This window comes from Pan paniscus, chromosome 6 (genome assembly GCF_029289425.2).
Source record: "Pan paniscus chromosome 6, NHGRI_mPanPan1-v2.0_pri, whole genome shotgun sequence".
Classification (NCBI taxonomy): domain Eukaryota; kingdom Metazoa; phylum Chordata; class Mammalia; order Primates; family Hominidae; genus Pan; species Pan paniscus.
Window position 1 is genome coordinate 34,312,310 of NC_073255.2, and position 27,556 is coordinate 34,339,865.

General features: G+C 40.5%; 1 protein-coding gene across 2 annotated transcripts in view; it reads left to right on the forward strand.

The window, feature by feature from the left end:
* The window catches only part of CHN2 (chimerin 2), a 145,718-nt gene that overhangs the window by 112,170 nt on the left and 5,992 nt on the right, over nt 1-27,556 (forward strand). For both annotated transcript variants that reach the window (XM_057302837.2, XM_034963851.3), the window contains exons 6-9: nt 15,218-15,302; nt 19,120-19,293; nt 23,900-23,977; nt 26,381-26,518. In XM_057302837.2, the coding sequence (XP_057158820.1) occupies nt 15,218-15,302; nt 19,120-19,293; nt 23,900-23,977; nt 26,381-26,518 (475 nt within the window). The remainder of the gene's footprint in view (nt 1-15,217; nt 15,303-19,119; nt 19,294-23,899; nt 23,978-26,380; nt 26,519-27,556) is intronic.

The following is a 27,556-nucleotide window of genomic DNA, read 5'->3' on the forward strand; positions in this document are numbered from 1 at the left end:
CCTCTGCATTCCTTCTTCTGTTACAAAAGGGCAGGTGGAAAGGTACAGTGTATAGTTTCCATCTGGTTTCTGACTGTAAAGTCAAGAGACAATGAATTCCTTTGCTTTCCACATTTAGCTATAAGCTTAACACCTGTGCTTTCTATCAGTTCAAACTGGAGACCTCAGAAAGCAGTCTGCTCAGTGCTTATGCCTGGAAACACCTTATCTGGATGTTGACTTAGTTTTGGAGAATTGGGCCCATTGCCACTTCACGTTCCCATGTCCAGTGAAATAAACACAGAGCATGCCCAGTCTCTCTCAGTCAGAGATGTTCTGCTGAGAGCTGAGCAGTACTTTTCCACTCAGTAAAGAATATTGCTGTCTCCGAGCAAGGGAAAACAGTTGCCTGTTTCTGGTTTTGTGTTTTGTCTTTTGTTTTCAGTGATGCTAACTCCTTTCCTTTATGTGTAGACAGCTGTGAAATCAAATAATGACAGGAGATGCCATCCAGAAGCTTTTATTTGTGCTCCGGGTATGGCTAGCCGGGGGGGCACCCTTGGTCACAGCCTTTATCCTGCTCACCAGACCAAACAAAAAGATCTGGAAACCTGGTGAGGGGTTAAGTGGAATTTCCCAAGTGAATTTATAAACTGGAAAGACCGCTATCTTCGTTTCAGACTGGTACTTGTAGAAGGGGCCTGCCATCAGAAAATTATGGCCTGTTTCCTTTGCTCAAGTGTTTTCCAAGAAGGGCTGGAAAGGGATGCTGATGCCAAATTGTCTAGCTTGAATTGCAGTTGAGGGAAGGAGAGACAGGTTAGAGTTAGAGGCTTCACCCCAAAAAGTGAGCTGGCAGTTTGAAAGTTGGGGAGAGTGGAGATGGAGGATCCAGGAAGAAAACAATAGGCCGGAGAAGCAAAATGTGAATTGCCTTCTTTTAAAAAAATTCTTGTTTCCTTTAGGGTCAGTAACCCAAGTGACTCTTGGAATTAGATAACCCTTTTGTCAGAGGTGACGAGGGAAACTGATTTTATTCTGTTGCTTTCCGATCCTTTCTAAGGACAAATATTCATCTATTAAATATACATTGGTGTTAGTTTGGTCTGTTTCCCTGCATCTGTTTTTAGAAAGCCAGCAGCTCAGGCATTTGCATGCTATAATTGAACTGAGGAATGGAATTATACAGCCCTACACACTTAGCATTAGGGTGAAGAATTGCATTGCATAGGTCCTCTTCTATGCCAGAGCTTTTCATATTTCTCCCATCACTGAATATTGACAGGTCTAATTTGGAGCATTAAATGCCTCCCGTTTTTTTTTTTTTTTTTTTTTTTACTCTGTTTTCCATGTTTATCCTCATTAATTTTTTTTGGCCTTAAGAAAGTGTTTTTTTGATTTTTAGCAGAAATCCTTGATTTTTTTGCATCCTGTGGATACACTACTAGTGATGAGAGGATGGATCTTCATGGACTTGTAAATTCTTTTTCTTCCTCTTGAAAATTCCAATTCATTTGGCTTTAAGAAATTGGAATTATGCCATACTATAATATGTTTGCATGGAGTAGCTTGTCCATGTATATTCTGTGTCTGAGCTTGTGTTAAAAACACACAGATATACATAGTTGATATTTTCAAAACTAATTTCAGTCCTTTTAATGTTAGATCCCTGAATGGAAAATTAATCTTAAGACATTTTAAAACTAAAAGATAATTAAATCTTATTTTGTAAGTAGTACTGTTGCTAACACAATATATTACTTATCACTGGAAAACGCCAGCAGCTCTTTTAATATTTGTTTAAAAACTCAAAAGCTATTCACTGTTAACAGCTCTCGAAAGAAGAAAAGGCACAAAATAGAGAAGTTGTTCAAGAGGAGTACACAAGCCAGACAGGAGCGTTTCTCTTCCGTGTCTTAAACAGACATCTTTGAAACTTAGCAGACCCCAAGTAGCTGTGACAGTTGATTGTGGCATTCAATGGTACTGTTGGTGCCACTGTCCTTAAGAATGAGTGGCAGGGGCCAGATGAGGCATCCCCTTTGTCCTTCCTTGCCCTTTCCACCCTCAATCTCCCCACTCCTCACCCGCAACTAACTCTAGGTGGAAACTTTACATGGTTTTTGGAAGAACATTCAAAAAGCAGGCTTAGGCTATAAATACAGTGGCAGGTTTTTAGGGACAAGCCACTGAACTGAACTAAAGGAAGAAAATTCTTATCCTAGGTCCCTGCCATCTGCTTGGAATTTGTGTTTCAGACCTTAATTTTACATTAGCTTTTTATTTACATTAACTTCTAATGGGCTTTATTCAGAAGCCTTCTTGATTTGTAATTCGGGTTAATATTTGAGGCTACTATGTGCATAGCATATAGTAAGCAATCAATAAAAAGAACAAATAATCACATTTTCATGCTCATCAGATAATAGGCTTTGCTAGGTGCTGTCTGCACTTTTTTCTAGAGGCCTCCTACCTGACATTCAAATTTGCCAGTAGAGTTTCTCTTCTTACCCCATAACAAGATTGTTTGCCCCAGTCAGAACTATTACCCCAGGTAAAAAGCCCTTTCCTTTGCTCTGCCCAGGAACTTTGTCAAGAGGAATGAATAGAAACCCCCAACATTCCCTAAGTTGGGACCTTGCTCTATTCTCTCAGAAAGCTCACAGTCACTGCCTTTGCTTCTCAAACAAAGCTTGTCTAAGCAAAGTAAAATTCGGCTCTGAGAACAAAAGCTTTGGGAACCAAAGGACAGTTGCGCCTCATCGCATGCAATAATTGTATACTTTTCAACACTGTGTGCTGATGCAATCTTTGCTTATTTAAAGCCTGGATTTCCTAGGGTTACTTGGACCTACTAGGCACTGAGACGTATTTGTTGGAGGAATGGTGAAATTAACAGACTCCTCTCTAAAATGAAAACTGTTTGTCAAGAGAAAAACCACTCGGTTATTTAGCTCATTTTATAACTGCATCTCTGTTTATCTAGTTGATTTAAGGAGGCACTCTGCTGTAACTGGAACAGCTCTCTTTTGAATGGTCCACCCTAATAATACCTTATGGCTGAGCTCTGAAAATCTTCAGGCCAGCCAACCCCAGAGGCCCGGCAGTCGGCTTGCTCGGCTTCCTCCCCACACTTAGCACAGTGCTGAGGTAGCTTTAGCCCACATAGTACTCCTGGCCACACCGTGTTCTTCCAAAGAGCTCAGCTCTCTCTGCCTCAGTTCCCTCATCTATAAAATGGGAGTGTTGTGAGGTTTAAAGAATACATGCGAGTCACTTATCGTGGTCTCTGGCACCTAGTAAGTATTCATTTGATGTTAGCATCTATTACTATCTTTTTGTGCCTCTCACTTGTATTTTTGTATCTAGCTTTTTCAGTTTTTTATTTTCTACCCTCTCTTCTTCATGGCTTTTTTTCTTTTGTCTCTTTTCTACCATCTCTTTCTTCTTCTCTCGTTAATTATATGTAAGAGAAAATGAAATAAAGCCTGATGGTGGTTATATCCTTGAATGTATTCCATCCTGTAGCCAATACTGGTTTATACCCCTCGTTTGTTTAAAAAGTAAATGGATGACTTAGATGATTTAGATTTAGATTTCACACGTTTCTCCTAGCTTTTAAAAAGTACTTTCTACTAAAGCTGTCATAACAAATGACCACAAACTTGGTGGCTTAAAACAACACAGATTTATTTGCTCGTGGTTTTGAAGGCTGGGAAGTCTGAAATCAAGGTATGGGTAGGGTTGGGTCCTTCTGGAGGCTCTGAAAGAGAAACTGCCCTGCAGCTCTCTCCTAGCGTCTGGTGGTTGCTGGCAGTCCTTGGCGTTCTTTGTCTTGTAGACACACGACTCCAATCTCTGCCTCCATCTTCATATAGCCTTCTCTGTGTGTCTCTGTATATCTGTCATCTTCTTACAAGGTTGCCAGCCATGGGATTTAGGGCCCATACTAATCCAGTATGATGTCGTCTTAATTATATCTTCAAAGACCCTATTTCCAAATAAGGTCATATGCACAGTGACCCAGGGTTAGGAGTGAAGCACACCTTTCGGGGGATATACAATGCAACCCGTTATAGGAACTGTAATTGACATTTTCAGGAACCCTCAATAGGAAGGATCTCTAGCCTCACCCTAAAGGATGCATTGTCAGTAATGTTAAAGTTTACAGTTTCATTAAAGATTTTTATGTCCGTGAAAAAAGGTCTTTAGATGTAATCTAATTGCTCCTAAGTGTCAACCCCTTGGTCCAGACACAACTGCTAATTTCCATGGCTATTGATTTTAACATCTTTAAAGAAAAGTTTTCATGGATTTTTCTTATCAATGCTTCATTGCTCTGACAGAAAGTGGTGAAACTTAGTTATTCTTTGTCTCTTATCTTTACCAAGCATTTCTTCATTAAAAGAGGCACCAAAAAACTTTAAAATAGCTGGTGAGCTTCCATTTTTAGTAGTAAGTTGAAAGTGTCTATTTGCTCTAGCTGGTTCATATTCAGAGTATGTGTTATACTTTATAATCAAATTTATGATGTAGCTATTAGTTCACACTAATATGTGTGATTGATTATGCAGGACTGGGCAGGTAATGTGTGAGACCTAGTATAAAATGAAAATATGAGGTTCTTGTTAAAAAAAAATATTGAGACTTTCAAAACTATGACAGCAGCACATTAAACCATGCTAAGGACAGGGCTCTGTGCAACCGCGCAGGTCACATGTGCCCTGAAGCTGACCCTGTGGTGATGTATAAAAAAAACAGGAGTAAAAGACAAGCTTCTGTGAGCATTCAAAGAGGAGGGGGCTCCCTGGTGCTGGAGATCCTGTGTAAGAGGCAGTGTGGTTGTTCCCTCAGCCTTAACCAAGAATCCTCATGGGTAGGTGGAAAGTTGGCTGAAGCCCAAGTAGATAAATAGATCAAGGATGGTCATACAGGGGAAAGGAAGAGCACCCGGGCTATGCAAACAACAGGAGTGAAAACTTGGAGTCAGAAATGTGCCAGGAGCGAATAAGGTGCAGGGGAGAGACCTCGGGGACAGAAAGGAGTCCATCACATTTAAATCATCAGTTGGGGTGGGCCAGATGGTGGAAAGATGATGATTCCTGGGCCCTGGAGCCATCAGAGTCTCCTGAGCGGGCCCTTCCCCCACTCAGCCTGCTGCTTCTGTTGCCAGCCTCTCCAGTCTGCATGGGGATCTGCATCACTCTTTCCTACCAAATTCTCTGCCACCCCCATGCACTTCCAGGATACCTTTCCTTCTTTCCGATATGGAATATGGATGGAGAGCAGAGGCCCAGAAAGTTCTAACCCCCCTCACTCTGTGTTCCCCACTCCCTTTCCACCCCCCTTCCACCTCCTGCCCAGCCTGTACCAGCTTCCCTTTTCTCCCTAGCGCTGATCACCAGCTGACATCGTACATATTTATGTGTTTGTTTGCCTGCCTTCCCCTTACCAGAGGGAAACTCCCGATGGGAGGGGGTGGGTAGAGAGGGTTCGTGGAGTGGGGATTTTTGTCTGTTTTATTGACTGCAGAAACCCCAGTGTCTAGAACAGGTCCTGGCCCACAAGCTGTTCATTCACGTTGGCAGAAAGCAGGGGACCGTATCTCCCTACAGTTGAGCTTTCGGAGCCCGCTCCTCACTCCCTGCCCTGCAGTTTGCCCTCTTGTGCGGCTTGTGTGTTGTATGCACTTGTGTTCATTGTACTAGAGTCCTTCCACGGAGTGGGCCCTTGCCAGGGTCATCAGATGGCGCAGGAGAGATGGAGGCCCTATCAGGATGTGTCGGGTCAGCTCTCAATCCCCATTTGCCAGAGATGGTGACTGTGCAGTGCTACCCCATGTCTGATCCATGGGAGCGGGCGGGTAAGGGGGAGGAGGGATCTGTCCCAGTTCACTACAGCTGTCCTGTGTGGCGCCTTTCAAAAGCATCCCATCAGGACGTAGGGGAAATGGTTGCCCTACTTACTCTTATATGTCCCCCACTCTGCTGACAGACTGAGGATGCACCAGGAGCACCCCGTTCCCATGGCACACCCCATCGCGTGTGCTCTTGTAGCATGCTCCTTCTCAACATGCAACCCCCACCCCGTGCTATCCTGGAGGCCAGGACTAGAAGTTCAAGAAGCTGAGAATATGTCCCCACGCTCCCACTAAAACACCTGTCCAGGACGTGGCAGCACCACCACCTCCCAGTCTGGATTTGAGGCTCCTTGATGATTTCTAGGCCTTTCATTCATTTTTGCATTCTTCTCAGCCTAGTGGTCATTTGCTTTGGAAGAAGACTTTTTGCTTCCCGCATGCAAGCCCCTCTCTCTTCCTCTTCCCCCTTGACCTCATAAAAGTGTGTCAGCCCTTCGTGTCATTCCCAGCATTTTGTCTGCCTTGCCTTCTTATCAAGCTCCCAGGTGTCTATCACCCTTTTCTGTCCATCTGATGCTACTTCTGTGCCTGGAGAACAGGGATGGCTGGATATTGCACCTGCAAATTGACACAGGCAGAAATTGGCTTCAGAATGGTTGGGGGCTTGTTTTGTTTTTTTTTGTTGTTGTTGTTGTTGTTTTTTTTTTTTTAAGTTAATAATCAGAAAAGGCTGTTTTGCCAGAAACAAGTCTGGAAAGAAAATTCAAAACAAAGGCAAAACTCATCACCTTAAATATAAAATGAGGGACTCAAAGTGAGACTGGAATAAACAGGTTTGGAAATATATGGCTTGATTTAAAAAATGTTGTTTCTGCTCCCAGAGTGCTATGAAGAGGAGTTGTTTTTGTCTACCTCCTAATTCAGCCTGCTCCACATTATAATGATTACAAACTCCTTGTTTTCAAGTAATATAACCCCTGGAAACTATCTTAAGCTGAATAGACTATTATACAGGATGGTCTCATAAAGCCTCCAGGGAATACTCAGAACTCAGGAACGGGTGGAAACAGGAACTGGGAGTATACCTGGAGCCAGTTTCTCCCTCTCTTCCTCCTTCCCTCCCTCCTTTCTTCTTTTTCTCCTTCTAACTCCCTCCCTCTTTCTCTCCCCCTCCCTCCTTCCTTTCCCTCCCTACTTTCATTATCTCTTCCTTCCTCTGTCTCTCCTTCTCCCTCTCCTTCCTCCAGAGGCATCCAGTAGAGGCCGGGTGTGCTACTAACGTCCAGGACAGGCCACCACAACAAAGAGTTATGCAGCCCTAAATGCCAGTAGTGCTGAGACTGAGAAACCTCACTACTGGCAATGGGGAGCCACTCGAGGTTTTTGAGCAGGGAAGTGTCAAAAGGATGTGGGTGTTGATGTGCTCATAAACCTGACCAAAGTTAAGTAGCATGAGGACATCTTACTTTATGCAATGGGGAGACTCCCAGAAAGCTTTGAGACAATCAATATTTTAGAAATGTAATCCTATCTTAAACTAGGGCAGCTGCTAATGAGAAGTCCAGGGATCTGTGGTGCCCGGTTTGAGAAACTCAGCTCTCCTGCCCCATCTCCTTGGCCAGCCTTTCAGAGGGAACTCAGAGTCTCTGTCATAGATCGATTCACCTCTGCTGTGTTTTCGTACATCTGAAAAGGGTCACTTCAAGGTTAGGACTTCATCTAGTCTTGCAAAAGGGGAGAGTTCAAAGTTTAACCTAATTTTTCATATGAGATGAATGTCACATGGTGGTGGGAAATACAGTAAATTATAGGAAAAGTCCTTGGCAGAGATCTGGAAGCCTTGACTGTGCTGCTGACCTGGGTGACGCAGGATAGGCTGCCTGCCCTCCAGCCTCTCAGTTAACCCTGGGCAAACACTAGACTAGACCTCCAGAACCCAGCCACATGTAGCTGGAAGGGACTTTAGCTCTCTCTTCTGTGAACATAAAGTAGCTAAACAAACAAACAAACTGCCTCTGACCCAAAAATTCCTTTTCAAAGCAAAAGAACAAAATTCTGATTTTTAATATGAATAATAAAATGACAAATTGAGGCAATAAGGTTTCCATCTATACCACTGCTTCTCAATAAAGGAAACTTCACCCCCCCACCTCCCCGTGACCCCTGGGGGACATTTGTCAATGCCTACAGATATTTGTGATTTGTCCCAGCTGGGAGTGCTACTGGCATTTAGCGGGTGGAGGCCAGGGATGCTGCTAAACATCCTACAATGTACGAGGCAAACCCCCACAACAAAGAATTTTCCAGCCCAAAATGTTAATCAGTAGTGCCAAGGCTAAGAAATCATGATGTATACTGGTAAGAAAAAGCAAAAATTCTCAACTGCAGCATGTCATAAACAGTACTTTTCCTTCTTACAGTTTAGATCCCAGGCTGAGCTGATATTAATACATCTGGGTGGTGTCTACATTGACCCATCAAAACATATCTGGTATAAAACCACCAGAGAATACTGCCTTCCAGATTCGGCAGATATGAGACAAATAACATCCTGTTCATTTAGAAAGAGCTATATTGAGGGATACTTGCTAAATGCCTGAGATCTTTCTGGATGACTCTTCTTGCTCTTGTTTTTACAAAATAGCCATTCCTGGGCTATTTGTCAAACATACCTTATCTCGTGTAATATCATCTTTTTTGTTTGGTGTGGTTTTTGAATTCCAGGCAGACCGTGCCTAGTATAATAGTCTTGGACAGACATTCTTCCTGTCTGGAGTATTTTCTTCCTGTCTAGAATATTTTAGTTACTGCCCTAAAGTTTTCAAAATGTTCTTTCTCTAAAAAGATATTCTTGCAAATCAATGAACTTCAGAAAATGGAAAAAGCTGACCAGTGAATTTTAAGATATGGTGTATTTCAATGAAAGAGTAGACATAATAAGTAGAAGCCAAATAAAATGGGCTCAGAGCATGCCCTCAGCATTTACATGTAGCCTTCTGTCTAGAGATTGTCCTTGTGGATCCAAAAGAAAATTGAACAATATATCGGTCATGAAAATAAACAATGGCCCATCACCAAAAAGGAAAGTAGGCAATGGGCCTAAAATAATGTTTAACTTTACATCCTCGCTCTATTCTCATTTTGTTTTATTTTTTTGGGACTGTGTGGGGACACTGGGTGTTACTTGCTCTTCGAGATGTCTATGCATTTATTTGGCTGGACAAAAGAGATCAAAGGCAGTAGGGATACTTGTTGGGAAAGGATGTTGGTAAATATGGACAGTGATAATAAGCATTCAAATGCAATCCTGATGTGCTCAATTATTTTTAAAAATATTGGCAAAAAAAGTGAAATTTTAGAAAATCTGTGATTAGCCTATCCTGTTTTTCCTGAAACAATAGGCCAGTTTATATTTTGTCAATATGCATTCTGTCCATGTTTAGTAAACATGTAGCCACTCACTTAATTTCTAAATATTGCATTTTCATTTTTACCCCAAGATATAGGGATATTTAAGATGAGGTTATTTCATCCACTCAGGATATTTCAGAGACCAACGTGATGTCATTCCTTTTTTTTTTTAAACACTATTTGCCAGAAAAGAATGCCTTTCAAAACTTAAGCCCACCTTCATTGGCCTTTGGTTATGCTGTTTCCTCTTCTGTAAATGTCTTCCTCAAGTCATCTGCTCCCCAGTCAACACCATCACTTCCCCACCTGCTCAATCTTTCCCAGGCTGGTGAATTCCTATCCATCCTTCAGAGCCCAGTTCAATATCCCCTTCCGCAGACTTCTAGGAAGAATTTATTATTCTCTCCATTATACTACCATAGGATCTCCTACATGTTCTGCTGTATCACCTGACACATAATTGCCTGTTTATTCTTGTAGATAATGAGACCCTTGAGTTCAGGCAGTTCTTATTCCTCTGATCTATTTCGACTTTGTATATCCAAGGACTAGTACAGGGCCAAGTTCAAAGCAGGCAATCAGCATGTAAATATCAAACAAACGAGTGAATAATGAGTTGCTGGAAAGGTGGAAATAAGATGAAAATAGGATATAATTCATCTGTCTGACATCCTTCCCCCATTAATTTGTAATGCCACTTCTGAGATATACCAAGTATCCATATATGTGTGATTTGGTTTCTTGTCTTTCCAGTGTATACTACTGGTACCAAATGTACTGTACCAAACATACTGGGCTTTGGCTCTCTATTTGAAATGTTATTGTATTATATTCAGAATATGGTATGTATGGTATCAGTTTTTTGTATATGTTGAAGCTTAATTTGTGGTCAATTGATATGAATATTCCAAGTGGTTTTGAAAAGTGTATGTGTTCTTTGAATTGCTGGATATGAGATCCCTTTTGTATTCATAGATCAACTTTAGCTATTTGATCTACTAGTTTCTGTGAAAGATGTCAAAATCATTATGATTGTGGATTTGTCAATTTATCTTTGTAAGTCTTTCAATTTCGCTTTATATTTTTGAGACCATATTGTCATATAAAAGCTCAAAATTATATCCTTCTGGTAAAAATAAATCTCTATTATCTCTATCACTAATAATGCAAATATATATATTTGCTCTATTTTGGGTTTCTATTGGCTAGTTTGCTGGGTATGTCTTTCTTACATTTCTCTCATGTTTTAGTTGTGTTTCTTGAAAGGATTTTTAAAATGTTATCTAAAAATCTTTTTTGTGATGAATTAGAGCCACTTATTCTGATTAGAGTTGTATAAGGATTTTTTCTATAATCACTGTACTTTTTTATTGCATCTTTTTTCTCCTTCCCTGCTTTTTATTGGTTTAATTAAACCTATATTTCTTTTTCCCTTATGTATTTGTGTGTGTGAGAGAGAGAGAGACAATCTCAGTCTGTTGTCCAGGTTGGAGTACAGTGGCGCCATCATAGCTCATTTTAGCCCTGGACACCTGGGCTCAAGCCATCCTCCCATGTCAGTCTCCTGAGTAGCTAGGACTACAGGCATGTGCTACTATGCCCAGCTAAATTTCAAACTCTTTTTAGAGATGGAGTCTCACTATGTTGCCCAGGCTGGTCTCTACCTGGCCTCAAGTGATCCTCCTACCTTGACCTCCCAAAGCACTGGGATTACAGGCATGAGCTACCACACCCAGCCATATATTCTTTTTGATTAATGGATTTCATCCCACCCTTTTTTAAATTATCAAAAATTTAATACATGCATAATTGACTTCAAATATTCTTCAGTTAATTAGTAGCTCTTCTTACATTTCCCAAATTAAGAGAACTTTAGACTTCTTCATCCCCTTCAAACTTCCATGTCATTTTTTTACCCCATGTTTAAGTCCCCTACAGTTAGTCATCTTGTTATTGTTGTATGCAAATAGGGCATGATTAGATTGACCCACATTTACCAGTTTTCTTGCTCACCACTGCTTCTGGAAATTGTTCCTCCTAGATTCAATTTGCTTCTCACTGAAGTATATCCTTTAGTATTTCTTCAAGTGAGGACTGTGATTGGAAACTCTTGACATTTGTCTGAAAATATCTTTATTTCACCCTTGCTTTTAGATGATAGTTAGCTGGGTATAAAAGTTAGGTTGGCAGTATTTTTGTCAGAGCACTTTGATGAAATTATTCAATAATCTATTCATGTCTTCCTGCTGAAGAAAAGTCTATTTTTACCTATTTCTCTCCTTTCAAAGATAACCTGTTTTGGTTTTTGTTGTTGTTGTTGTTGTTGTTTTAGGATTTTGCTTTGTCTTTTGGTATTCTGCAATTTCAGTATAATCGGCATAGATACAGATTATTTTTATTTATCTGGTTTGAGTCTCATTTAGCTTTTTTTAATCTGAAGATTTTGTGTCTCACTACGAATTCTGGAAAGATCTCAACTGTTCTTCTCCTTGAATATATACTGCTTCCACAGATACCCTAAACTCCATCATTTCTCAACTTCTGAGGATCATCACTCCTTTGCTTATCTTTTCTCTCTTCTGCATTTCCAGTCTCTTACCTATTGTATCAAGTTCATCAACGAGTCAACTTGCCTTGGTGTTTCCCATCTTTTAAAGAAGTCCTTCCTTGACTCCACATCTCCCTTGAGCTATCCTCTATCTCTGTTGAACATCATAGCCAGCCTTCCTGATAGAGGAGGTACCCACATATTTCTCTACTTCCTTACCTTCTTCAGTTCAGTTGAGTCTTACTTCTACCCTCAGCCATCCAAAGAGATTGCTGTTGCTAAGGTTGCTAATGACTTCCATGTATCTGAGTCAATATTTAGTACTTATTTCATTGAACCTCTTACCAGCATTCAACATAATTGACCATTCATTCCCTAAAACATTCTTCACCTCTTGGCTTCTGGAACACTTCGTTGGTTTTCTCTAAATGTTTGAACACTGAGTGCTTGGGGATGAGCTCTCTTTTGTTTTCTGCTCCCTACCTTTAATATAGTCATGTGCTATATAACAATATTTAGGTCAACAATGAACCACATATATCATGGTGAACCCATAAGATTATAATGGAGCTTCCCTATGTAAGTGTGCCATTTTTTATCCTTTATACTGTATTTTTACTGTACCTTTTCTATGTTCAGATATGTTCAGGTACATAAATACTTACTGTTATGTTACAGTTGCCTACAGTATTTAGTAAAGTGACATGCTGTAGAGGTCTGTAGCCTAGGAGCAATAGGCTATACCATATACCCTAGATGTGTAGTAGGCCCTACCATCTAGGTTTATGCAAGTGCGCTCTATGATGATCCCCCTCAATGATGAAATCACCCAAGGATGCTTTTCTCAGAATGTAGCTCCATCATTAAGTGATGCATGACCATACTTTTTATTCATTCAAACAATTTTAAATATCATCTATTCATCATAGATGGTGAAATTTATACCTCTGGTCTTTGCTTCTCCTCTGAGCTCTCAAACTATGAGTTCCTGCTTGACACTAACACTTGGATATCATAGCAGCATTTAACCCTAACCCATCTAAAATGGAATTCTTCACTTTCTCCCCAGAAGAGTGTCTTTCCCATCTCAGCAAATGGTATCATCATTTACCTAGTTCCTAAGCTAGAATCTCAGAGTCATTCTTGACTCCTGTCTCCCTCAAAGGCCCACACTTCTACTATCAGGTCCTATAAATTCTATCTTCAAAATATACCTCAAATTCTTCCACTTTCCATCTCCACTGCCAGCATCCAGGTGTTAGGCTCTATCATTGTTCAACTAGACTACAACATAGTTTTCATATCTATTCCACTATTAACACCCTCTCATTCATTTTCAACACAGTTGTCAGAATAATCTTTTAAAAAAATCTATGGGAAGTCCTCCAAGAACTTCCTACTGTACTTAGATCGAAACAAAATCCACACTCATGAATAAAGCCTTTAAGGCCCTGTGTAACTTTTCCTATCCTACCTTCAACTTCATTCCAATTCCTCTCCCCCCAACTTTTGGTGTTCTGGCCACCCTGGCCATCTAGTTCCTTCACCACACCAAGTTCTTTTGCTCCCGCAAGGCCTCCATATATTCCTTCTGCTGGGAATGATCTCTGTCCCTTTCTCTTTCCCTGTGGAAGAGAACTGGCTCTTCTTTTCCATCTGGTCACCTACCAAAAGAGGCTTTCCTGACCATTCTGGATAAGGTTGGGCCCCACTTGGTCTCTCTAGTAGCAGCCTCATCTTTTTTTCTTCTGTAGCCCTTTTTATACTTTTTTTTTTTCTGGAGTTGCATTTTACATATTATTTTATTATATTTAATTGATCTTCACAGCAGATTAACAATTGACTTTGCTGCCATAATTAAGAGCATTTCTAGTAAAATATTAAGAAATGTATAATTGCTGAATTTAGAAAATGTCCAACTTTAGATAGGATACTTTACTGAGGAACTCTTTTAGTACTGCATTCAATCTTGGTAGGCCTCTAAGTGAATTATGACATTTGGCCCTGTAAGTCTTTCTGGGATGAATTCTCTGCATTCCTGTTAAAAAATGCTTTGTCATTTCTTAGGGTCATTCCCTAGAAAAATGTTGAGAAATTTTTGGCATCATTTTCAAAGCAGGAACTATATAATAGGCAGTTTGCATGTGATAAACTGAAATACCAGAAAGACTACTATAACTTCACTTTATTACAGAGTCATAAGTTGCTCTTTTTTATTTATTAACTAGCTTATCTTCTTTCTCTGCTTTTACTCATCAGTTTCCTTAGAAGAGATCCAGACCCATTTTGTTTGCCTCTTTATGTACACCCAATTACTAACATGTATGAATAAAGAACTCAAACTGAGGCTCTTTTTTTCTTAAGTAGAACTCAGATGAACACCTTTCCAAATTGTGACCGCACTCGTCATCCTGTTTTTTTGTTAAATAAAAGCAGTTTAAAAAAAAAAAAAATTGTCTACATTTCTTTTGTTAATAGAGGTTTATGACTTTGAAAGGCCTTCTATAATGCTTTATAATATTTTAACTTTGTAAAAATTCGGGACATTTTCGTGCACATTTGTATGCCCCCGATAGACTGCCTATGGTCATTTTAGATTGACCGTGGCCACATTTGCTTCTTAAAGCTCTTTGATGCCAGTATTTTTGCTTTGTTTTGTTTTCATTTTAAATCATAATTTAATACAGGAGGACCTATGCCTCAATAATCAGAGATAAGACCATCCTTACTTTGTGATATTCAGAATATTTAACAACTGGCTGGGAGCATCAATCAATGAGACCAGCACTTTGGTCAACCAGGAAAGATTTTCAGCTTACTTACCTGAAGGCCACACCAAGTCCTACTGAATATGGAAACTATCTCTGGGGAAAGCAATTCCACAGGCCTTATTGGTTGCCTGCATGTTTAGCCAACTCCTTTACTTTTTAAAATGCCTTTTTTGGAAGTAGCTCAAAGACTTGGAACCTTTTAATTATCCCATAATCATGTCTTATTTATACCTGCCTGGATAGTGTAGAGATGGGAAAACTTCAGTCAGAAGGACAAAGTAATTGAGTTCTGCCTTCCAGAACTTGCTGAGCTAAATGCAGGTTATAGCGACCAGCTTGGGCTATCTTGGGTTTGTCCACACAGTGCCTTGTTGTGGGTGGTCAGAGTCTTACTCCTTAGCTGATGGCATGGCCTGTAATCTGTTTCTCCACGCACCTTTCTGACTCTGTCCTGGGGCATGGTGGATCGATGAAGGATTTTCAAAGATCAAAGCACATCTCTGTTTTCTCAGGATCTGTTTGCAACTGCTTTACTGGAAGGAAAAGCCCAGTGGGGGATCGCTCCTGCTGATCTTCATTGACATGTCTGAGGCTACCTGCCTTTAAATGACTGAACTTTCTGACATTTTTCTTCCTTTTGGATCACAGGTCCACACGTTCCGAGGCCCACATTGGTGTGAATATTGTGCCAATTTCATGTGGGGGCTCATCGCCCAAGGGGTCCGGTGCTCAGGTAGACACAGAACTTTCTTCTTTTCCAATTATATAAAATGCCACTGTGCTGAGCTGGAGGATCTCTCTCCAGAGCTGGGAAATGTGCTCAGATTAGCTCAAAAGTCTAGCTTTCTGCAGGGTTCAAGGCCTGTCTGTGCTTAATGGGGAAACTATTTCAAGTGTTTGCAGGAATGAAACAGAATATCTCATGTTTATGCAAGAAAAGAAAAAAAAACAAAAAGTACATTTCCTTAAACACCTACCTGCCTCTTACAATAGGCAGTAGTCCGTAAAAGAAAAAAAAAATCAATTCCAATGGAACTGCATAGCTAGAAAAGCCATACTTTTTCCTACCCCATCTTACTACAAAAGGTAAGACATAAAAATAGTAATAGTGCTGGTGAATATTTACCACATACCAGGCACCAGTTAATCTCTATTTATCATGTCATTAGCCTCACCAACAGACCTTGGGGGAGATGCAATTATCCTCCATTAAAAAAAAAAAAAAAAGACACAGAGGCTTGTTATTTGCCCTTGGCTACGCAGCAAGGAATAGAATATTGATTCAATGGGAGCCAGATTCCAGAGTTCATGCTCAGTATCTCTTTGTCATCAGATTAGCAGTGAAACCATGCACCTTGATTTGATATCACATATTTTCAAAGTAGTTTCAAAGCCTGGGTGATTTTCCATCTGGAATTGGAGGTATACACCTATTGCTAACAGCATACATCTTATTAAGGTACATCTAACACAATGATAAATGATACAAATTAATGTGTAACTGGGTTTCCTAATTCATGTTGCCATGGTTTTTCTGGCAAACACTTGTGGCTGGGAGCAAGACCAGCCGCCTCTGATATTGATCAGGTTTCTACCAACACCATGACTGACTTCTTCCTTGCTAGGAGATGATTTTTAAAAATCTTAGGAGCATTTAGAATACAATAAGGTAATGACACTAATTAAGGTGATCTTTCCCATTTTGGCTCACAGCATCCTGTAACCCTAAGTCCTCCTCTCTGCCTGGAAGAGGCTTCTAGCTTCCATTGTGTAAATACACCAATCACCGGTGTTGATACCTGCATGGTTCAAGTAGTTCCACCTCCCCCATTGCAGGTCTATGTTTAAGGGGTGGTCAACATAGCTCAGAAGCAGCTTCTCCATAAATATTCAGAAACTCTGTTTAACACTAAAGACTGACTTGCCAGGAGCCACAACGTATCTCCCAGCTCAGCCACTGAGCAAAGGGGTAGAATATCTGAATTACTCAGTGGTCATTAATTTGGCCTGTCCCTATTGTACCTATCAAAAATATCCCTAATTGCTGGTATTATCCAATTTCAGCAAGAAATTGGTCCAAAGTCAATATTATGAGAACAAAACTCTGGGCTTCATATTAGCTGTGAACAGCAACTTTTCAACTTTCTCTGGGATAAAAGGGTTTTTGCGGGGTTTTTTCTGGTTTTGTTTTTTTAAAATAAGACATTTTCTGAGGCCACATTGTTAGTATTTTCCAATGGCTACTTTTTGGCCTTATATTTCCTCTTGGCAGCAGGGAGGCTGAAAACTGATCATGAAAGGTTAGGAAGAACCATCATTGCCTCTCAGCTTTCCATATATTACATCTTTTAAGTATTTTTAGAATGCACTGGACTTCATTTGTAGAATATGGATTTCTACTGCTTTGTAAAAAATGGAGCATTTTTACATTTGTTATAGAACATCTTAATTTTAATAAAATATCAGTATTAAACTCTACATAAACACATTGTTGCTTTAGGTCTTAAATGAACATGGATGATTCCTTTTATATGTGGTACCTAGGGCAGCAATTCCAAGAGGTAGAAAGTTGAATGGTAGTTACAGGGGATGGGTAGATGGGGAGTTATATTGTTTAATGGGTATAGAGTTTCAGCTTTGGAAGATGAAAAAAGTTCTGGAGATGGCCGGTGGTAGTGGTTGCATAACAGTGTGAATGTACTTAATGCCACCAAACCATACACTTAAAAATGGTTAAAATGATAAATTTATCAGAATTTAACAAAAAAATTTAAATGAAGTTTGTAAGACATACTAAGAATTCCTAATGAAATCACTTAAGAATAGCTGGGCAGATATACTTACATTTTTTTTATCACCATATTTGCTATTTATTTTATTTGACCTAACACGTATACAGTACTTAACTGTATTTCAGACACTATGCTAAACACTTTATTAACTTTTATTTGAGCCTCATGGCTAATGCCAGGAGGTAGGTGCTATTATGATCTTCTATAAAAGAGGATTCAACAAGAAACCCAGCCAACTCTATTTAGCGCAGTTAGCCAAAATTTACATTCACTAGATAGATGTATCAAAATATTATTGAAGTCACTTGAGCTTTGTTGAATTTCTCATGTTGATAAAGATGAATTAGAACTGTTTTTTTTTTTATTTTGGAAGGAGGTAGACAGAGAACTCAGCCAATAAAAATGACATGAAAATCACTTAGAAATTACCACTGATTTTACAAAAGTTTAGATCCTCTCAAGTTCTTGGTGTGCTTAAGTGCTATTTTATAAAGCAGATGACTACAATATTCCTTATCGTGTGTGCACGTGTGTGTTATTCTTTGTGCCTAGGAAAACAGTATTAGAAGATACTTTGAGTAGACAGCACATCAACTTTGAACAACTTCAGCATTGAATTGTTCTCTTTCAGAATGTAGCAGAATGGTAGACTATGCTGCCTTTTTTTTTTTTTTGGAGAGGGAGTCTCCCTCTGTCACCAGGCTGGAGTGCAGTGGCGCAATCTCAGCTTACTGCAACCTCTGCCTCCTGGGTTCAAGTGATTGTTCTGCCTCAGCCTCCTGAGTAGCTGGGATTACAGGGGTCCACCACCATGCCCAGCTAATTTTGTATTTTTAGTAGAGACAGGGTTTCACCATGTTGGCTGGTCTCAAACTCCTGGCCTCAGGCAATCTGCCCAACTGCCTCGGCCTCCCAAAGTGCTGGGATTACAGGCGTGAGCCACCACGCCCGGCCAACTGTGCCTTTTTATCATCAGAGAAATTCCATCAGTGGATATTGACTGCTAGCAGGCTCTACATGTGTTCATTGAACTTTAAAAGCACCCTTTTCAGCTTTGGATTTTCATATGAACTTTATAAATAATCATCACATTACATTACATGGCATTGTTATAAACTCTCAAGTACTCCTACTGGTGTATATAGTTAGGCAATATTTCCACTCACAGGTGTCAAAATAAGGCACGTAGAAAGGAAAGCGGCCTACCCAAACTGCCCAAGGAGGAAGGGATTGGAAACTATGGGGCAACCTTCCAGGAAAGGGGAAGAGGATACCAATGGTCATGGGCTTCTCAAAGCAAAGATTAGAGAGTCCTGCAGAAAGAGTAACTCTGCCTCCCACACAAGGAGCATCAAGAGCTTAAAGGAAACAGCCTGGAACAAACCCTAGGTGCCCTTTATAAGCCAGGACTGTCTGGGAATCCAAACCCAAAAACCTACTTGTGGACCCAAAGGGTTCCAGCCTGAAACAGGAAAACATATACAAAAAAACCTGATCAATTACCTAAGCTGTCTCAGATGTTCGTTCTTAAGGTCCAGCGACAGAGAAGGCTTAATGAGAAAAATGGAATCATATAAGGGTTTAGTGATTAGAGATGATACTCGTATTTATCCTGTAGAGTCCTAGAAACGGGATAGATGTTCCAGAGAAATATGTCAAACCCTTGGGTGGTGATATTTTTATTTTTGGCAGCATATAATTTGTGTTGTGCTTTGACAAAAGGGCTGGGCTAGGCTAACGTGGCTTCTTTGTTTACAGACTGTGGATTGAACGTACACAAACAGTGTTCCAAGCACGTTCCCAATGACTGCCAACCTGATCTCAAGAGGATCAAGAAAGTGTACTGTTGTGACCTCACAACACTTGTGAAGGCTCACAACACTCAGAGACCCATGGTGGTAGACATATGCATTCGGGAAATTGAAGCAAGAGGTTTGGAAAATACTTCCTATAGTGATTTTATTTTTATTGTTTGTTTTTACTGTTGTCAAGGAAACAGAGTTGCTCTACTACTCTTGTTGGGAAAATGACCTACGCATGTGTGCGCGCACACACACTCTCTCTCTCTCTCACAGGTAGACTCAATCCAACCAGCTATATCAATTTCCATTGTATGCATAAACCATGCATATATGCATTCAAAAAATGTTTACTGAACATTTATTATATGGTAGGCATTGAGGTAATAAAGGTCACCATTCTCACCTTCAAGAAATTCATACTTCAGCTGGGTGCAGTGGCTAACGCCTGTAATCCCAACACTTTTTGGAAGCTGAGGCCAGACAATCGCCTGAGCCCAGGAGTTCAAGACCAGCATGGGCAACATAGTGAGACCCCATCCTACAAAATTCTTTTAAAAAATTAGCCAGGTGTGGTGGTGCACACCTGTAGTTCCAGCTACTCGAGAGGCTGAGGCATGGAAGAAATTCATACTTTAGAGTGGGCAATCAGGGGAGCAAATAAATAAACATTGTGGATGGCCGTGTTCAGGGTACCATGGAGTCACAAAGCAAAATGTTTTAATCCTATTTAAGGACAATGAGAAGGGTTATGGCAGAGGTGAGGCTTGAATTGGAGCTTTGAAAAAAAAAGGTGCTTCTGTTAAATAAGAAATTGTTGAGCAACACATACATCTCCTACCATATAAAAATGTGCTCCTAATATTCATTGTTTATTTCGAAGAGGAGAGTTCAAAGATTTAAAAGATCTACGCAGTGAAAAATAAAGGAAACAAGGAAGATAGAAACATTTCAAAAAATGTTCTTTATGTTGTACGTGAGTCACTTTTCCTTTATTTGTGCTTTCTTTGGCCACTGTTCAGTATCAAAATGTTCACTGAAGTTGCCGGATATAATTTGGGTGATTTGGCCATATATACAGCCTTTCTATAAGGCTTAAACCACTTTTGCCATGTATCATATTCTGTTATACTGGCTATCCATTATTGTGTCCTAATTGGCTTAATATATTTTATACATACATATTCATTGGTCAGCTACCCCATTTTTTCCAAAGCACAACTAAAGAGGAGAGCTTGTTCCCTGAGAGCTTGCTAATTTAATCCCAGAGTGTAAGAAATGCCTTCTATCTTTTCACCACTGTGGCTGACAGAGCTTAATGAGTGCTTTGGGATCTGGTGAACATATTAATCCAGTGGCTAAACTGGGTAAGAGGAAAGGAGGGATTCCCTGCCTCTGGATGAGTGGTTGGGACAAGTGGCCCTGGGCCCTGCAGTTTGGGGTCAGATTATCAGCCTCTCCAGAGCCTGCAATCAGGGCTTTTCTGAAGAAGCTGGGGTCCTCCCATTGTGATCCTTACCAAAGACAACTGATAATTCAGGCATGATAATTACTGACATGTCTAACATTTAAGAATAGGGGGCACTGCACTAAGTTTGCCTAGTACAAGAGCGAGATAGAGTAGCACAAATCAGGAATTGATGCCAAAAGAGTCACAGCACGGGGATTAGAGCCCCAGGCAGGTATTAGGGGCCTAAGCATGCAAGCAGAACCAGAGAATGCACTGGGAGAAATTTGTATGACACCTGCATTCCCCGCTGTGGGGCCACCACTACCAACACTTTTCCCTGTCTTCCATCCATAAAAAATTCCTTATTGTTCTCCAAATGTTCTTTTATGTTCATTTGTCTCTGCATGATGTGGCAGAGTGAAAAGATCAAGGATTTGAAGTTAAATTCTCAGCCCTGTCTCTTACTGGCTGTAGTATGACCTTGGGCAGGTTGCTTACTACATTTGCATATCTGTTTCTTCATCTGTAATATGGATGGAATCAACTGTACCTCATAAGGTGGTTGGTGAGGATTAAAGTGACTTGATACATAAATGGACCGAGTACAATGTCCAATCTACTGAACTCAATCTATGTTAATTTTGCCTCTTCTTGGAATGACCCACACCCATACCTCCACCTCCAAGTCTGTCTAACTATATTATGTAGCCTGTACATCTCAGTGCTGTCACAGAGACCCTGAGTAACAGTGCCTTTGACAAGATAGAAATCTATTTCTTTCCCCAGTAATAGTCCAGGTACCCAGGAGCAGTCCAGGAATAGTCTGTTCCCCCGTGGCAGGAACCCAGGCACTGCAGCTTGTTGTTCTGTCCTGCTTGAGTGCTATCCTGCGTGCACAATCGCAGTTGGCCACCACCATCTCATCTGCATTTCACTTAACAGAAAGTGGAAAAGAGCATGCTCCGTTCCTTCAAGGCCACAGAAGCTGTAAATGTCACTTCTGCTCTCACATGGGCCAGAGTTTAATGGCCACTGCAATGGATATTGTTCTAAAAATCAAAGGTTCCATTACAACAGAAGAATGGGAGAACAAATATTGGAAGGATAGCTGGCAACTTCTGCTACTCTGGCAAACTCTAACCATCCTTTATCATTTCCTTCAAAGATTAGCTTCTTAAAAAAGCATCTCGATGTAATACAGGGTGACGCTTTGCTCAGTGAAGCATGGGCTAAAGTCAGGAAAATTACCCCCATTTAATTATAATCCAAACCATGCAACTTGGCATATAGTATAAGGCGTAGATTTTTTTTTTTAAAGTTCCGGGATACATGTGCAGAATGTGCAGGTTTGTTACATAGGTATACATGTGCCATGGTGATTTGCTGCACCTATCAACCTGTCATCTAAGTCTTAGGCCCTGTATGCATTAGGTATTTGTCCTAATGCTCTCCTTCCCCTTGACCCCCCAACAGGCCCCGGTGTGTGGTGGTCCCCTCCCTGTGTCCATGTGTTCTCACTGTTCAACTCCCACTTATGAGTGAGAACAAAAGCATGGATTTTTCTACGTTCCTTGAAAACCTGGATTTCTTTGAAAGTGACTCAGTGAATCTTATAGCTGAATGTTTGTGTCCCCTGCCCCACCAAATTTACATATTGAAGCCCTAATCTCCAGTGTGATTGTCTTTGGAGACGGAGGTCTCCAAAGAAATAATTAAGGCTAAATGAGGTCCTGAGGGAGGGACCCTAAACATTATGACTAATGTCCTTATGAGAAGAGACACCAAACAGCAAGCTCGCTCTCTCACTCTCCATGCACATATACCAAGGAAAGGATGTGTGAGAGAAGGTGGCCATCTATGAGCCAGAAAGAGAGCCTCACCAGAGGCCAGAACTTTGATTCACCCATCAACAGGCAGGGTTCATTGTTCACTGCTAGGGGCTCCCATAATCCACTGGGTCTGTGCCTCTGTGGCAGTGCATGTTCCAACTGGAATGAGATGTGCTCATATGCACCAACATCTTAGAACAGGATGACCCACAGGTTTCGTCTTGTGTGGCAACTCCAGTTGATCCGTAGTGGTCACCTGAACAATTGGAACTGAGATGAATTCTGAGGCTAAATAGGGCTCAGTGGGAAAAAGGGCTGAGATCAACTAAGAGTATCTGTCATGGTCACAGGAGGGATGAGGGGAAGTATTTGTGATTTACGCCACGTATTTGTTGTCTCTGATGCATACCTAATGAAGACCCTTATATATGGCAGATAATACATACTCCATAAATGTTTTCCAAATGAAAAAACAGGAGAATATGTGAGTTATCAAGAGTTTGGCAGAATATATGGCAGCAGCAGCAGAGGCTATTTGTTTGCTCATTTTTACTGTAGCTATAGTTTTGATAGCAGCTAGTTTGTGACATACAAAGTCTGAAACCCAGTCCTTTATCCCTGCTCATACTTTTGGGAACTGACTCGTTTTTAGGACATATCTTAACAAATCAATAAGTTCCAGGGACAGAAACCATGTCTTTTTTTCTTAGCCTAAATTTGCAGTGATTCAATTTCCAGAAGCAATAACCAAAACTTTATTTTCCTGCATCTGTTTGTATAATCAGTTGTCTAAAAGTATAACAAGTAATCGTTTTTAATTAAACAGTTAACATAGTCTTAAACATGAAAGGCTGTAATAGTCTAATTTTTTCCAATAAAATCAGAGTAATACAGATTAGATACCCACATACATACACGTGCGTATCTAGTACAGTGCTACATACAATATAGCACATGGATTAAGATGATGCTAGGTACCCCATTTACGCTGCTGTGATTATTACACATCTTATGCCTGTATCAAAATATCTCATATACCCCATAAATATATACACCTACTATGTACCCACAAAAATTAATAAAGATAATGCTAGGAAGAAAGCCAGGTTGCTTCCTACGGTGACGAAATTCATGTCCAGCAAGCTCATGAACAAAGGAAAGGAAGTAAGGGAACGGTCCATGAGAATCTTAAATATCAGTTCTCTTTGCAAAGCAGGGAAGGATGAAGACTGGATTTCCATTGAGATCTCCGCTGCTACATGGGCAAATGAGAACAGACTTGCCTGGGAAATTGAGACAGACAAGTCCAAGTTCTGATGCAACAGTGTGTGATAAATAAAATCACTGTCTATGTTTGCTCATTTTCTGATAGCATGTAGTGTAGATGTGAAATTAGAGTCTTTTTTTTTTTAGATGTTTCAAGAAGCTAAAGTCAGTCTCTCTCTCTCTCTCTCTAACAGGATTAAAATCAGAAGGCCTTTATAGAGTCTCTGGGTTCACTGAACACATTGAAGATGTCAAAATGGCATTTGACAGAGGTAAGCTTGTACTTTCTTGAATGCCATCTGACATCCTAACAACCCTTCTCGATTGGAACTAGGTTTTAATCATAGTAGAAATGGGGTTTCAGAACTACTAAGAGTTGTTCTTCAAGAAACGGAGGAATAATGGCTTACAAATCTCATGTTTCTGCCTCACTGGGTGAAGTGTTTCCTTCACAGCCATTGACAAGTGATCACTGTCAATGGGCAGACAATCCATATGGCATTGGAGTACCCATCTGCATCCCCTGTCTCAGAATCCCATTCTTGTCATTCTCTCAAAGCTCCAAAGAAGGGATCATAGGGATGGGAGGGCACCCCCAGCACTAATGTAGGGGAAGGCAGTGGACATGTAGGAGGGAACTGCTTTTGTTCTTTATAACTGTGGTGTATATTCTCTAGAACATACTATCTCTTAAGTCAGATATCATGGCCATCCTGGGGATCCTGTTAAAAATATGGGTCACTGGGACCCAACTTGAAGACTCATTCAGAAAGCTGGATAAGCCCAAGAATCTGTATTTTTAATAAGCAATCCAAATAATTCTGGTACAGCCAGTCAAGACATGGAACCCCTACTGGATAGAGCCTACTGGATAGAGCCTCTACTTTGTAGTGTGGTATGTGAAATCAATGAGGTAGCCCTCCCTCTCTCTTTAGACTTCTCTCCAGTTCCTCCTCCCTACTGTACTGCACACTCCAGCTATCCTGAAATACACCCTATTTGTTGCCATGAAGAAGTGACTTGGCTCACATTGTCCTGTCTATCTGAAATTTATTCACCTCTCTGCCTGGCAAACACCTGTAATCAGGGGTCAGCTCAAGCCTTTCCTCCTTGAGGAAGCCTCGCTGACTACCCCAAGCTAACCTCAGAGCTCCACTTCCTTTTTCCACATCCCCCCACATTCTCCACACTTCTTCAGCATAGCAATCCTCCTATTTCCTTGTCATTGTTGAGTTGCATGTCTGTCAGTCAGTCTGACTAGAACTGTTGGTTGGCAGAGAGTATCTCTTTTCCATGGTTCATCAGGGCTTAATGGTGCTTGGCACATGACAGATTCTCAATAACTGTTTGCTAAATATGTAAATAATGAAATCAACATGGCATATCTTCTATGCTTTTACTGTTTTCTATACATCGGCAGCTTTTTTTATCTTAAGAACCAAATTTGCTGAGGCATTTATTCTTTTAATTCTTTATGCAAAAGATATTAAGAATTCTTATATGATTAAAACATTTTTATCTAAAAAATGTCATAGTCTGTGACAAATTGGAGTGGTATTTCCTAACGGTAAAACTAAAAGTCAAAAAATGTCTTGAGAACTATTGTTAGAAATGGTAAGAAATATAGGCCAGGCACGGTGGCTAGGCCTAGAATCCCAGCACTTTGGGGGTTGGAAACGGAGCAGGTCAAAACTTCTATGCTGATCCTTTGTACTGCCTACAAAGAAACAATTTTGGACCAACAATAAATACCAGATACATTAGCATAATATATTTAAAGTGCTGAAGTGAAATAACTGTCAAAATAGGCCAGGCGCGGTGGCTCACACCTGTAATCCGAACACTTTGGGAGGCCGAGACAGGTGGATCACTGGAGGTAGGAGTTCGAGACCAGCCTGGCCAACATAGTGAAACCCCCTCTCTACTAAAAATACAAAAATTAGCCAGGCATGGTGGCACGTCCCTGGAATCCCAGCTACTCAGGAGGCTGAGGCACGAGAATTGCTTGAACCCGGGAGGTGGAGGTTGCAGTGAACCAAGATTGCACCACTGCACTCCAGCCTGGGCTACAGAGTGAGATTCTGTCTCACACACACAAAAAAGAATGATAAGAAATATAACATCACATATCCAAGAGGAAAGGGTAAAGTTTCCCAGATTAAAGTCCTAGGGGATCAGGGAGGAAGGATCAAGTTAAAAACAAACAAACAAACCCTTCAGTGAGCCTGAAAGAAACAGTAAGAACTGAAACTATTCAACAATCGTTTTGTGAACGTGACTTCCAAATCCAAGTCTAAAAAACACTGGTGGAGATGTATTAGAGCTTCTTGATGTTCTCTTGTTTCAGATTAGATTGTCATTTTATTATGAACCTTAGTGTCCATAATACACATTATTGTGCTAAATTTCTATTTAGCAAATTACCAGGGGCTGGGACCCAAATCACTGTTTGAAGTTTGTTTTATCACCCGTTTGCCTGCACAAACCCTCAGACCCTACCTCCCTCTCACCAAACTCCTTTCTGTTGCCTCCTACACTTCAGTGTTACTAGAAGCCAAAAGAGTTAGCTGAGACTTGTCAGGGAGCATTCATCGTTGGATTTTTTTTTTTCTTTCTGTACATGCCTTGGTGAAATAAGGTCCTAATTAGGACTTGGATCACTGATTGTTTTTCAGATGGTGAAAAGGCCGATATATCTGCCAATGTCTATCCAGACATAAACATCATCACTGGAGCCCTTAAACTGTATTTCAGAGACTTACCCATCCCTGTCATCACATATGATACCTATTCCAAATTTATAGATGCAGCAAGTAAGTACTTCAAATTAATTTTTTATTTCTACCAAATTTTTAAGTACAGTGCTTTTGACCTTCAGATAATTAAAACTCAGAACTGTTTAAATTATTGCATTTGTGCCTGTCTTGTCAAGTGAGGGCACAACAATAAATAGCTGACCAGGCATAGTTCAACAGCTGAGTCGAACCAGTTCTAAGAACTCTGTGGGCTGATGTATGTGTCAGGCAGTTCTGTCCACATTGTTCCTTGTATGCTGGGAACCAACACAGTCAGGCCTATTATATGTTGAAAGCATGAATATTTCTGTAGCAGAAAAAAAAGTCTTCAATGAGGACTGACTAGATCATGGGGATCCAATCTTTTGTCTTCCCTGGACCACATTGGAAGAAGAATGATTGTCTTGGGCCACACATAAAATATACTAACATTAATGATAGCTTTAATGATAATTTTAAATAATTTTTAAAATAAATTATTTTAAAATCTTATAATGTTTTAAGGTTTACAAATTTGTGCTGGGCCATATTCAAAGCTGTCCTGGGCATGTGCGGCCCATAGGCTGCGGGTCAGACAAGCTTGGTCTAGATTAACTACTTTTATCTGTTAGGCAGAATTTCATTCCTAATCAGTTAAAGTCACAAGCAAGTTTTGTCTGTTGATGCTGTTCAAAATGAATAGAAGGCCAGAATACACTGTGTCAAGCAGTATACTAGAACGTCTCACCAGTTTAATTCTCTCATGTACCCCATGTGGCAAATATTATAATCCCATTTTACAGAGAAGAAAAGCAAGGCTTGGAGAGCTGAGCTCATGCGTCCAGGAATGGGACATCAGGATTTGCTTTCCATCAGCCTGGGGTTGCTCATTCAGTGTTTGGCACTTGGGCCCACTGCTGAGGGAGAGAGGAATAGAGTGAAAAGGGGGCAGGTCTGGGGGAAGGGGCTACACTTTGCCCAGGAAGAGGCAAAAGTGACCAAAGGTAGATTCAGATGCTGAGACACATGACACAGAAGTCAAGCTCACTTTGAGGAAGTTTTTGCTTGTTGTTGTTG